Raw genomic sequence first — 13,455 nt, 5'->3', positions numbered from 1 at the left:
GTTTTCATTCCAATCCCAAAGAAAGGCAATGCCAAAGAATGCTCAAACTACTGCACAATGGCATTCATCTCACACACTAGCAAAGTAGTGCTCAAAATTCTCTAAGCTAGGGCTTCAGCAATATGTGAACCGAGAACTTCCAGATGTTCAAGCTGGATTTAGAAAAGGCAGAGGAACCAGAGATCAAATTGCCAACATCCGCTGGATCAAAGAAAAAGCAAAGGAATTCCAGAAAAACATCTACTTCTGCTTCATTGACTACACAAAAGCCTTTTGACTGTGTGGATAATAAACTGTGGAAAATTCTGAGAGAGATGGGACTACCAGACTACCTTACCTGCCTCCTGAGAAATCTGTATGCAGGTCAAGAAGCAACAGTTAGAACTGGACATGGAACACAATACTTTCCAAAATGGGAAAGGAATGCGTCAAGGCTGTATATTGTCACCCTACTTATTTAACTTATATGCAGAGTACATCATGCAAAATGCTGGGCTGAATGAAGCACAAGCTGGAATAAAAATTTCTGGGAGAAATATCAATAACCTCAGACATGCAGATGATACCACCCTTATGGCAGAAAGTGAAGAAGAACTAAAGAGCCTCTTGATGAAAGTGAAAGAGGAGACTGAAAAAGCCAGCTGAAAACTCAACATTCAAAAAATGAAGATCATGGCATCTGGTCCCATCACCTCATGGCAAATAGATGGAGAAACAATGGAAACAGTGACAAACCTTATCTTCTTGGGCTCCAAAATCACTGCAGATGGTGACTGCAGTCATGAAATTAAAAGACACTTTCTCCTTGGAAGAAAAGCTATGACCAACCTAGACATCATATTCAAAAGCAGAGACGTTACTTTACCAACAAAGGTCTGTCTAGTCAAAGCTATGGTTTTTCCAGTAGTCATGTATGGATGTGAGAGTTGGAGTATAAAGCTGCGCATGGAAGAATTGATGCTTTTGAAGTGTGGTGTTGGAGAAGATTCTTGAGAATCCCTTGGACTGCAAGGAGATCTAACCAGTCCATCCTAAAGGAAATCAGTCCTGAATATTCACTGGAAGGACTGATGCTGAAGCTGAAACTCCAATACTTTGGCCACCTGATGCAAAGAGGCAACTCACTGAAAAAGACCTTGATGCTGGGAAAGATAGAAGGCAAGAGGAGAAGGGGATGACAGAGGATGAGATAGGTGGATGGCATCATGGACTCGATGGACATGAGTTTGAGTAAGCTCCAGGAGTTGGTGATTGACAGGGAAGCCTGGTCTGCTGCAGTCCAGGGGAGTCGCAGAGTCGGACACAACTGAGCAACTGAACTGAAGAAATCATTTAGATTCTATGTTTTTGTATAATCAAGCATTGAAAATTAACAAATTATTAGGACAGCATTATAATGGTTTACCTGGACATAAAGTAACACTGGTAGCGCTAAAAACAAATCCACTCATTCAATGAGTATTTACTGAGCCTCTGCTACTTGCCTGGCAGCAGGCTAGGTACTAGGGATACAATGGTATTTTAATCAAATATGACAGAGTCCAGGCCTTCACAGAACTTACAGTCTCACAGTGAGAGAAAATTAAAGACATAAATAAAAGCACAGGATGCTACTGGAGCTGTTGCCAGCCAGTAACATCAATAATTGACAATAATTAGGATAATGTTTATTTTCTGGATATCTGGAGACTTTGTTTAATAAAGTTATTTACGAGTACCATGTGATCCTCTTCCAGTTAACCTACCCACCCCTTGACCTCACTGCATCTGTAAAACCTACCAATAAGAAGCTTGGAATTAGCTTCATTCATTAACTTTTGAATTCCTACTCTGATCTTTTGTCTTCACAAAGTTTGATTTTTATTACAAATTCATTTAAATACACAGCACTAAGTCCTTACACTCTTTCACTCATATCAATTTAAATACTCATCCCAATTTAAAGCCAGAAATTTTTTTTTAATTAAACTTCAATTGTTTAACAGTTCATTAAGTAGAGAATAACACATGGAGATTATTTATCTCTAAAACTAAACACGGTAAAATCTTGTTTTTCACCACCAGAGTGAAATAAAATATTATATTCTAGTGGACTGAGTAACCACAAAATGACAAATGTGACATACAGAGAGGGCAGCGTGATTGCGGAACATGGAACAATAACAAAGTGCCTCTGGATGGATTAGAGGCAGGATTCCAGATTCCTACACTGCACTACTGACAATTTCATATGTAACAAGGTAAAAGAAACTTGTGTGTGACTTATGGGGATTTATTAACTCACTAAAACTCTCACTGGAATAACCACATATATCTAATAAACTACTTTTTACATCTGCTTAGTTATCAATATTAAGTAAATTTTATTTAACCAGAAGTCTGCCCCAATATGACACTTGCTAAATTAAGAGAAAGATTGAGATTATAGAGTAAACTCAACAGAATTTCTGAAAACATTTTATTTATATTTCATTTTCAGTCAAATATTCAAAGATTTTGAAATCTATAAGGCCATCTGTCTCAAGTTCAAAAATTTTAATATTATCTGGAAAACTATTTTTGAAAAGTGATTAGTGAAGAACATTTCAACACATAGTGATGAAATGCACAGTTTTTAAATTTTACATGAAACAGTTAAATACATTTAACACTAAAAATTCTTTATTTAAAAACACTAAGTTATTAAAATGAATAAAAACGACATAGTAAAATTAGATTTTTCCAAAACTCACTACTTCAAAGAAAACATACAATGACATGGATCATCATATATACAAAACAGGAAATAAATCATCATCTGTCATTGATGGGGAGATTTGCATGCTTTCAAAATACTCATAATTTTAAGTCACACAAAATGTTGCTCAGAGGGAATGCTTCTTTTATATTTAAAGTCTCTTTAGAGGCGTTTTAAATTCCGCTTACTCTGGGCACTTCCTGGAAGAACATCTTTTCTATTTCTTGGCTTTGCTGCTCCTCTACTACATTCTTCAGACCCATGATAAGCACACAAACATAGCACACAAAAGTCAAAGCCACAGGCTGTGCGGCTACATAGCCCCCTTTTCTTATAAGGCTGGTACTTAGCAGGGGACTGGCACCTTGGGCAAGGTTTTAACGCTTCATCAATAAAAAGTGTTTTGGCAACCTGCAGTAAAAGCACACACACTAAATCTTCCATTTTCGCATACAGGACAGCTTTATTTCAAACTCTGTAAATAGTTACTCCTAATAATTTATGATAAATACTCACCTTGACATATTCTTCCTGTTTACTACTACTTAAGTGAGTAACAGAAGAGCTTGCTATAGGTGTCAAAACTTCTCCCCAAGGAGAAAATGTTGAAGCTTGTTCTTTCTGAAAACCTGGTGTCCTAGCCTGTGCTTGCACAGACCTTAAAGCTGATCGATTTAACAGATGGAGCCGAGTGGCGGCATCCTCAACATTTAATACAGCTCCCTGTGGTAAAAGACAAGAGGGGTCAACACTGCCATATCGAAAGTTCCAGGACAGGTTTCAGATGCACATGTAACATGTTTGGAAGTGATTTCTGTACCACTAGAATTTTCTCGCTAAACCATTCCTTTTTAGAGAGGAAAAAAAAAAATTCTCTTATCTAGCATTTAAAAGTCAAAGAAAAATACAAAGTTGAAACAATAAATGCTAGCTTTAAGTTTGCATCATTGGTTATTTTTCTGTTTAAGGCATGAGTTTGCAAATTTTTCCTGGAAAGGACCAGACAGTTGCAAGCTAGTCAACTGTCATTTTAGCAAACACAGCTACAGAGATATGTAAATGAAGGGTCAGGGCTGTTCCAATAAAACTTATAAAAACACAGGTGATGGACAGGATTTGGCCCACAGGTCAGAGTTTATCAAGTCCCCTTTTAACCCAAGGTGAAAGAGGAGGTAAATTTTTTCAAAATTTGCTATGGGACATCATGGAATTCTGTGAAGATTTCTTACTTCAGCCACATGTCAGAAAATTAATGGTCCTGGTTAGACCATAAAACCCAATTTGTTTGGCTGGCTTTTACAAATACCAAATACTTGCAAAACTTGATTCATTTTTACACTTGAGTTTAAACAGCTTTGATATTTTTAAAGGAGAAAAAAATATCTCTTATTTGAAATGGATTTCCACATTACTCAGATAGTTGCTGCCAAGTTGCTTCAGTCGTGTCCAACTCTGTGCGACCCCATAGACGGCAGCCACCAGGCTCCGTCGTCCTAGGATTCTCCAGGCAAGAACACTGGAGTGGGTTGCCATTTCCTTCTCCAACTCAAATAGTTAGCCAAGAAATATTTTCAGTGAATAATACTTACAGCCTTCTATTTTGTTAAGGTTGGAAATGAGAAAAACCATTGTAGGTTTTTTTTTTTTTTAAACAAACTGGCGTTCTTAACTAATTATTAAAATAAAATATACTATAGGTGAATTTCCCGAGTGTCCACCTATCATTGTGTTTTCTCTCCCTTGACAGCCTCCCTTTGCCAGAACTGTTTCCTAAAGGGGGAAGAGGTAGAACATGAGAAATTATAGTAGGATAAGTATAGGAATGAAGCTAGCTGGCCGTGAAAAATTATGCAGTTGATAGCGTAACAACATAGGCATATGTGTAATGGGTGACTACTGGTTTTTAGAAATTAGAATGAATACAGTTGAACTTACTCAAGGATTCAATATGTTACATCCTATAAATGATTTGCCGCCTAGGCTAGAAGCATATGACACAAGAGTACTCTAAAAGAAAACACCCACTGGATTTCCACGCGGTTGGCAAATACAGTGATGGTGCATGCACCAAAAAATGAATAGAGATATATTGTCAAAGCGAATTTCAGCCATAGAAGAACATTCATTCATTTAACAAAGATTTCGTCTAATAGGTGCCAAGTGAATAAAACAGTCTAGCCCCTATCCTCCCAGAGCTTACTATTTCTGAACAGTGTAAGGTCTAGCAGTCAACAAAGGCAAATATTCATGAGTAACAACATTTTTCAAAATACAGGCACCCCCACCATACCAGAAAATATTTAAATGTGAGAGAGGAGTCTCTTACTGTTGTTCATTTCCATGATTATAAGTAAACAGTAAAGACTACAGTAAATTAAGAAATTTGATGGAAATAGTGTAATATTCCAATTTTATAGTCATTCTCACTGCTGCAAGGCAAACAGATAAAATGAGATCCTATTACACGTAACTGGTTCGTGTGCCATTTATTTTTCACATGTAAGGATCTTTCAGTGACACTATACACATGTGAGGAAAACCATCAAACAACTTTGTTTTATAATTATTCTGTTTTGGTTAATGATACACATTAGGATAGTGCAGGTAGAAAGCAGCCAGTTCATTCGGGAACAAGAGGGCAAAGGGCATCTGGAATGATGTCTCTGAAGAAAAGAAGGAACAGGTAGAATACCTGATTTATTCAGACTTACACAGAGGAGAGTTCCAGTTCTGGCGGATGGTGAGTCAGGCATCTGTATAGAGAAACACTAAAAAGAAAGAAAGAGTAAGAGGGAGAGAAGGAGAAGGAGAGAGAAAGGGAAAGAGAGGAAAAAGAAAGAAACTGGGCAATTATTAACTTATTAACTGTGAGGGGAAAAGTTATATAAGAAAAAAGGTGTAATAGGTATAATCATACTGTACTATATGTTACGGCTGTCAAAAAGTCATAATAATCTCAACGCAGTCTTAATAATGTCAGCACCTAATCCTGATTCACTAATGATGGTGTAATTACATTCATAAACTAGGAGAAAAGACTTCAGAGGAAGAGCTGGGTAGACAGCTGGGTAGACAGGTAGTAGTGGGAGGTTAGAGAACTAACCTAGTTCCTCTACAGAAAAAACTAAACAAGCAATAGCAGTGAAGACACGCCACTCAGAAATATGCAGGTGAATATCAAAAGAAAAAGAACTAGAGAGTTGAAACTGATTGCCTTGATGAGGAAAGAATCAAGAGCAGGAAGAGCAGGAAAATACATGTTTTGTTATAAGCTTCAAAGTCCAATTTGGTGTTTTAAACCACGTACTTGTTTTTAGTTTTTTAAAAATTTAAAGCAAATCAAAATAAGGGGGAAAACTCAAGGAAAAAAATAGAGTTCTTTAGGAATCCAAGCTTTTTTAAAAAGTAGGATATAAGGTAGAATACTTTATCTAGAATTACTCAAAGGCTTGCCAATGTTTCTTTTACATAGGATGTAAGGAATGCATGAAGCTAAAAGCTTAATAGGCACTTGCTTAAAAATTTGTTTTTTGGTCTGTCCTTAGCAGTAGGGTGCCACTTTAAAAAGATATGTTAAGAAGGCAATTAATATCTTCAATATTATAAGCTCCCAGAGCCAGCAGCTACAGCAGTAAGTAGCTTGTGAGGGATTATCATAGGTGAGAAGATAAAACTTGCCTTCAAATAAAATAGAAAGTCAATACTTTAGTTAACAGCAGTCCCTAATATTTCCTTGGAATGAGAAAACCCTCAATCTGTATCTGGGTGTTCATATTTGTTTATACTATGATTCATTTCCCTGGAGGCTCAAGTGGTAAAGAATCCGCCTGCACTGCGGGAAACCTGGGTTCCCTCCCTGGGTTCAGAAGATCCCCTGGAGGAGGGCATGGCAACCCACTCCAGTATTCTTGCCTGGAGAATCCCCATGGACAGAGGAGCCTGGCGGGCTACAGTCTGTGGGGTCGCAAAGAGTCAGACACGACTGAGTGACTAAGCACAGCACAACATGCCTCATTTCAATTATATTTAGCCAAAGTATAAGTTTACTTGTGTTATTACATGCTTTTTACTAGAATAAGAATAAGGAAGTTAATTCTGAGTTTCTCTTGGTATTTATGCCTAAGTAAGGTCTAAAAGTTGAATACATAGTAAATATGGGTACTCGAGTCATCAGATATTTGCTTATAACTTCAGGGCTGGACCTCAAATCTTTAAGAAAGTGCAAGTTCATGATGCTTTACAAGTACTAAGCCGCCATGCTCACTCACCTCCTGCTATTCCCTCTGCTGAAACAACTTTCCCGTCTAACTCATTATTCAAGTCTCAGCTGAGATGCATTTTTTCCTTCTCCTGATCCCCAAGTATCAAACACTTCTTTTAAATGTCCTAATATAACTAACTCTGACACACCTGTATTGTAATCACCTGTTTATATTAGGTGTAAAGCTCCGAGAGAGCAGGGATCATGTCAAAAATGTTCACCACGGTAATCTGAGCAACTGGCATATACTATCTACTCAAGACTATACTTGAGTAGAGTATACTACAAGTATACTACATCAAGACTGGATGATTTAGTCACTAAGTCATGTCCGACTCTTGCAACCCCATAGACTGGAGCCCTCCAGGCTCCTCTGTCCCTGGGATTTCCCAGGCAAGGATACTCAAGTGGGTTGCCATTTCCATCTCCAGGGGAGCTTCCCAATCCAGGGGTCAAACAGGCGTCTCCTGCGCTGGCAGGCGGTCTTCTGCATTGCTAGCAGATTTTTTACGGCTGAGCCACTAGGGAAGCACATAAAAGACTGAATAGGTAATGCTATAACAATATCTAATTATGAACAGGATCTGGCATATCCTATTAAAATGGTATCAAATACCGATAACAGCATATATGCTTAAACAACAAAACCCAGCAAGATGTTCTTCATTTCAGTTAGTCCACTCCATTTATGGACTTGGTAGAGATGGAGTTTGGGGGCGGGGGGAAATGAGTTTATGAATGTGGGAGTTCCCTGGTGGCCTAGTAGTTAGGATTCTGCGCTTTCACTGGCATTCAATACCTGGTGGGGGAACTGAGATTCTGCAAGACTGTGGTGTGACCAAAGGAATAAAAAAGAGCTTACGAGTGAATGTTGATAAAGAGAAAGACCGAAGAATAGCAGGAAAACCAAATTAGGTTGTCCAAACATATGTGATTATCAGATACTCATACAAATATGTTTTAGAAAAGCATTATTTACATTACCTCAGAATTTGTTTTCAGTTGTGTGATATGTAATTTCCTCCTTCGATTTGCTTTTTTATCTTGAACAATAATTTCTCGCCAATTTCTGCTCACTTTCCAAACACTGTAACGAAAAGATCAGTCCTTATATTGTATATATGCCACAGAATTAGCATTTTTTACATATGGCAATAAAACTTGTTTATAAAGATTTTGGATAGCTAATTTAAAGCTAAAATTTCACATTAAAAATATGACTTGATTTGCATAGCTGTGAGAGAAGACCTATTAAAATACGTCAGCATCATATTGATAGGTTACTATCTTACAAACGGTTAAGGAAATAAAACAGTTTCATATAAACCCAAGTGAGTCCACTGGAGACTGATTAAGAGGATTTAACTTACATGCAACACTAATATTTAAAACTTGGAACATGACATGCCACAAATGATTATCAGCTACAGTGCAAGAGATTATATAAATTTCTCCTATTATTGTATTTAACAAATATCTGTCATTTTGAGTAAACAAACACAAAAACAATCAATCCTGTTTTGGAACTACTAAGTGCCAGATACAGCTGACCCCTGAACAACATCAGTATTCTTGCATGGAAAAATCCCATGGACAGAGGAGTGTGGTGGGCTACAGTCCACTGGGTTGCAAACAGTCAGACATGACTGAGTGACTAAGCACACACCTGAACAACATGGGTTTGAACTCTGTGGGTCCACTCACATGTGGATTTTTTTCCACGGTAAATACTACACAGTCCCTGGTCAGCTGAAACCAGGGATGCCGAACCATGGATACAGAGGAAACTCAGATGTGGAGAGCTGACTATAAATTATACAAAGATTTTAAATTTTAGGCTGCACACCAGAGGGTCAGCACCCCTATTTTCTGGTTGTCCAAGGGTCAGCTATAATAAATATTATTATGAGCAGCACTACAAAGTTTCTATTTTGTAAACCAAAGTTTATGAGAACAAAGCAGCTAAAGAAAAAACCATAATTTATGTCCAGTGAGTGCTTATTTATCAATAAAAGTGAATGAGGTTAAGAGAAGGTTATGGAGGGCCCTAGGTTACACCTAAGTTGTCAACACTACTATCCTTCCAGCTACCTCAGTTACCATTGCCTCTCTAAGCTGACACAGGCACCTTGTATTAGATGGAGAGGAACTAGCAAAAAGTCACTCATTAATGGAAAAGAAATGAACCATCAATATATAGTTGGGTGTTCACCTCAGCTATTTCAACTGAGTCCGTCTCTCACATTTCCAAGAATAAGCACTGCCAAGTTGCACATGCACTCTGCAGTGCAAATACTAGAAATCTTGAGGGATGAGCAGGGAAGGCAATTATTGCAATGTGCTCTTTCACTTACATTGCAATATGATTGAATATCACTTGTCCCACAAGTGAGCACATAAAAGGGTCGCCCAAGTTTTAACTAGTCTGTATCCAAATATTCCGCCGTGTAAAAACAAAATCCCTATATCATAGCCATATCCCTAATTTTTTAAACAAATAATTTATCTCATTTGAACATTTTTTAAGGCATAGACATATAGGTCATTAATCTTTCTTATTATCCTATTTGGGTTATACCAAAGACATTCCCGACCAAGACTATTCTGAAAGGACTGAAACCTCAACAAGAGTTTGTGGGGAAATATGGGCTTAGACGTCAGAGGGCTCAGTTATAGATCTGCAGCCATTCCTATCTCCTTAAGTGACTGCTGGCAGGTCGCTTAATTTCTCTAGAGCTCAGTTTTCTCATCTGCAAATATGTGAAAGGACTAGACATTTCAGAAGACTTCTAGCAATGAAATTCTACAATTCTGTGCAATAGCCTACACTTAGTTTATGACAGCGGAGCCTGGTGGGCTGCCGTGTATGGGGTCGCAGAGAGTCGGACACAATTGAAGCAACTTAGCAGCAGCAGCAGTTTATGGGGGAAAGGTGAAGAAGGGTTTCAACATAAGTAGGAGCCAGAAAAGAATAAGGATTCGATGAACCAAACTCTTGACATATACCTATGGAAAAAGAGACTGACTAACTCTCTTGTTTGTCCTGCCTCAACCATGACCTTGCAGAAATCCTGTTCCACATGGCTTCTCTCCTTCCTGGTCCTGGCATACCGATGGGGCTTGTCTTCTGATAGTCCTGCACTTTGCAAAACTGCCAGTATAAGCAGTTTCAATTTAGTCTTGTAACTAGTTCCTACCCTCAATATTTCCATATATGTGACTCAGTTTCTGTTTACTTATGAAGCAGCATTCAAGATACTGAAATTTCTGACACTGAAGAATTTCACTTAACCATCTTTGATAAAATATAAAGTAACCAAGACAGAGATCATAAAACAAAATTTCAAAAAGCTACTCAACTAACAGAAAAGTTTTCCACCTTAAAAAAAGAAAGTGATAAAAGGCAGTTTTATTCCAGAAAAAAAAAAATCTTACCTACATAGGCTTTCTGCAGTCAAGGAATCTAAAACCATAGCAAGAACATGCTTTAGATTTCTGTACTTTAATTCTGTTAAGATGTCCAGCTTTTCTATACCCATTTTCTTGCCAATCAGTCCTGCAAGTACACGCTGTAGTACAGCTATTTTCCCCCCGTCCCTTTCTTCTAACAATTCATGTGCACCGTTTTGCTGGAATCTTTTCCTTTTGCTTTTCATAAAAAGCTCATGCACTAATTGCAAGGCTGGGGTCTTTGATAAATTCTTAAAGCTTAAATCTTCACTCTTATTGTCACTGCTCAGTTGGCTCTCTGAAATGTCTGAAGCGGTCGCTGGTGTTGATTCAGAGCTAGAGAGGTAGGTTTGGTTTTCTTCTTCTGTCTCAGATTGTGAGCCTTGCTCCCGAAGGGTGGACAGTCTTCTCAATCTTCCAAGACGCCTTGACTTTTTTATGGTGTCCCCGACTTTGAGAGTTCCCTTATGTTTCTGAAGTAGTTCTTGGAAAGAGCCCTCTTGCTCAGATAGGGGATCTTCTGATTTATCCAAGCAAAGTGAGTTGAAACCACTGTCTTCAGGGGTCGAAATATTGCGTCTCACTCCAGCTGAAGGAGAAAATCTTCGACTTGCATTAAATTTAACACTTGGTAAAAGATTACTGATTGGAGTCACAAATATGTCCTCATCTGTTCTACAGCTTGTTCCACCAACAGAAGAGCCCAGAAGTTCAGGATATGTATTCTCATTATTAATACATAGACTGCTGTCACTGAAGTCATGTGTGATAGAGTCTTTAAAATTACTGCCCTGAATCGGAGATATACATTCAACTTCAAATAGGCCACAGTCATCTTTGGAATCATCCACTGTGGAAGTCTTCTGTTGAGAAAAATTAAGTCTCAATTTTTGACTGCTGGAAGTTACTTCTTCTGTTCTCAAAGTGCTAGTAACTGAAGAACTAAAAGTATCTTGCCTTGGAAAACCTGAAGCACTGCTTGGAATATTTTTCTCTAAATTGGGAACTTGGCTTGTACTGCTTTCGAGGGAACTGCTTTGTGATTCAACATCCCTGTCTAGAAGAGAGAAAGATATGTCCAATCTTCTGCGCAGCAAATGTTTCTTTCCACTGACTTTAGGAGTTTCACAAAGGTCTGGGGTTTTATCATTTTCCTTCCTGAGGAAGACAAATCTCTTTCTTTGAGTGGGAGACTCTAAACTATGGGTTAAGGCCAAACTTGAAGTTTCAGGATATTCGTGGATCAATGTTGAGCCTCTTTCTTTCTTTCCAAATAATTCTTTATCTGTGTTATCAAAGCTGCACGATTTTAACAGCTCACTGTAGCCACTATCTTGAAAAGAAGATGTGGAACAAAGGTCTCCAAAGCTGGAGGACTTGAGCCTGACAATAGGAGAGTCCACCTCATTTCCTGCTCCAGTGCCAGCTTCACCTGAATGCCTTTCTGACATCTTCAAAATCTCTGTTTCTACAAAGTGAAAACAAATTTTATTCTTCCTTTGAAATTAATAGCCTGACAGCTAATACCAAAATACTTGTTATGAGCACAGATGATTATGGAAAATTGTATGGCAATAGAAAAAAGTTACTTTAAAAAAACAAATCTCCTCTGCTACATACTCCTGTGTATCTTACTTACGACAGTGTTTCAACATCATAAAAACCAAAATTTCTAGGATATAAATGTTCACAGATTACCTGACTAAGGATAGTCTAGGCACTGTGCACAGATATTTTCATTAACTACGCTTGAGGAAAAAAATATATCATGGCATAATTTTTAGATGATTGTATTACCTTATAATTTTTACAGTGCTAAAGTACATTATTGTAGTTCCAACATTCTAACTTATTTGTGCTGGCCTATATTTAGTCAAGTGGATATTTCCTTTCTGAGTTCTATAATGTAAATAAAGATGCTTAAAAAAAACTATATGCTGATTTTGACCACTGGTCAAGTGAGTGCAGCCACTATAAAACAGCAATTCAGCAAAGCAACTCTAGGATAATGTTACTCATACTTGTAACATGGGCTTGTCTCAGAAACCTGGTCTTTCTGACCATTCACAAGGTCTGAATTCCAAGGCTTTCACCTTTGCAAAGGCTCTTTGGCTCACTGATAAATTAGTAACATATTCTTGAGCTAACCAAAATGAACCAAAGCTCCACAGGCCATCTCAAACCTGGAAAGTTATACTCATTCGTGTCTCATCTGGTAAATATTTTCTACTCAGGAACCCACCCTTTATAATATTCTTAAATTGAAAATAAAGAATTTAAGTACATAACTTAGAGAAGAAGTGTGATTCAGTATTATATTTGTAAGGAAGGACACTAGGAAACATTTCACTTTTTTTAAGGAAACACTTTAAGGAAACTCTTTTTAAGGAAACTCTTTAACGTTTTCAACAGTATCACTGCATTCCTTTTTAGAACTTGAATTCAATCTTAAAGTATAAGAAAGTTATTTCTCCAGATTATTCAAAGCACACGAAGAAAACTGTCATTCTTTTAAAGTTTTCTCCAGACTGAATACATGGTTCTCTATTTAAAAGATCCTGGGAAGATATATTGTTAGTTGAGTATAACGGGAAAGTTATTTATGCCTAAGTTCCTATTCTAACCAAAAAACCAAATTGTTTCTTTGTGGTATAATGATCATTATTACTGGGCAAAGTAAGTGTTTTTCAACTTTTAAAACCTATATTCTATTTTGGTAAATCTCACATATGTTCTCTTCTGATTTAGATTCCCTCAGATTGTGACAATCACTGATCTCTTCTGTACCTGCTTACCAGCCAAGATGATCAAATTTTGCTTTCTGTATTTCATATTTTAAAACAATTTTTGTTTTCAAATTACACCTCCACACACGAATGTTTCCTACTCTCCGAAAATCACTTTATTAAGTAACAGTTTTTTCTCATGTCATTTGGTAAAGTTAGGTCCGAGCCTTTTTAAAACTTTTAAAAATTAAAACAAATGTAACTATTCTTCTACTTCACCA

The 13,455-nt window shown here is 37.4% G+C and overlaps 1 protein-coding gene across 1 annotated transcript; it reads right to left on the bottom strand.

Annotated features, from left to right (window-relative positions):
- Window positions 1–2,444: 2,444 nt before the first annotated feature.
- FBXO43 (F-box protein 43) lies at window positions 2,445–11,910 on the bottom strand. Its single transcript, XM_042254579.2, has 4 exons — window positions 10,434–11,910; window positions 7,983–8,085; window positions 3,254–3,460; window positions 2,445–3,148 (listed from the first exon to the last, which is right to left on the bottom strand). Exons 1-4 carry the CDS (start codon window positions 11,897–11,899, stop codon window positions 2,900–2,902), a joined length of 2,025 nt encoding a protein of 674 aa, XP_042110513.1. The 5' UTR covers window positions 11,900–11,910; the 3' UTR covers window positions 2,445–2,899.
- Between the last annotated feature and the right edge of the window lie 1,545 nt (window positions 11,911–13,455).

The sequence above is a fragment of the Ovis aries genome, chromosome 9 (assembly GCF_016772045.2).
Source record: "Ovis aries strain OAR_USU_Benz2616 breed Rambouillet chromosome 9, ARS-UI_Ramb_v3.0, whole genome shotgun sequence".
Lineage (NCBI taxonomy): Eukaryota > Metazoa > Chordata > Mammalia > Artiodactyla > Bovidae > Ovis > Ovis aries.
Note: the sequence above shows the minus strand (reverse complement) of the source record. Positions and strands in the feature narration are given on the sequence as shown.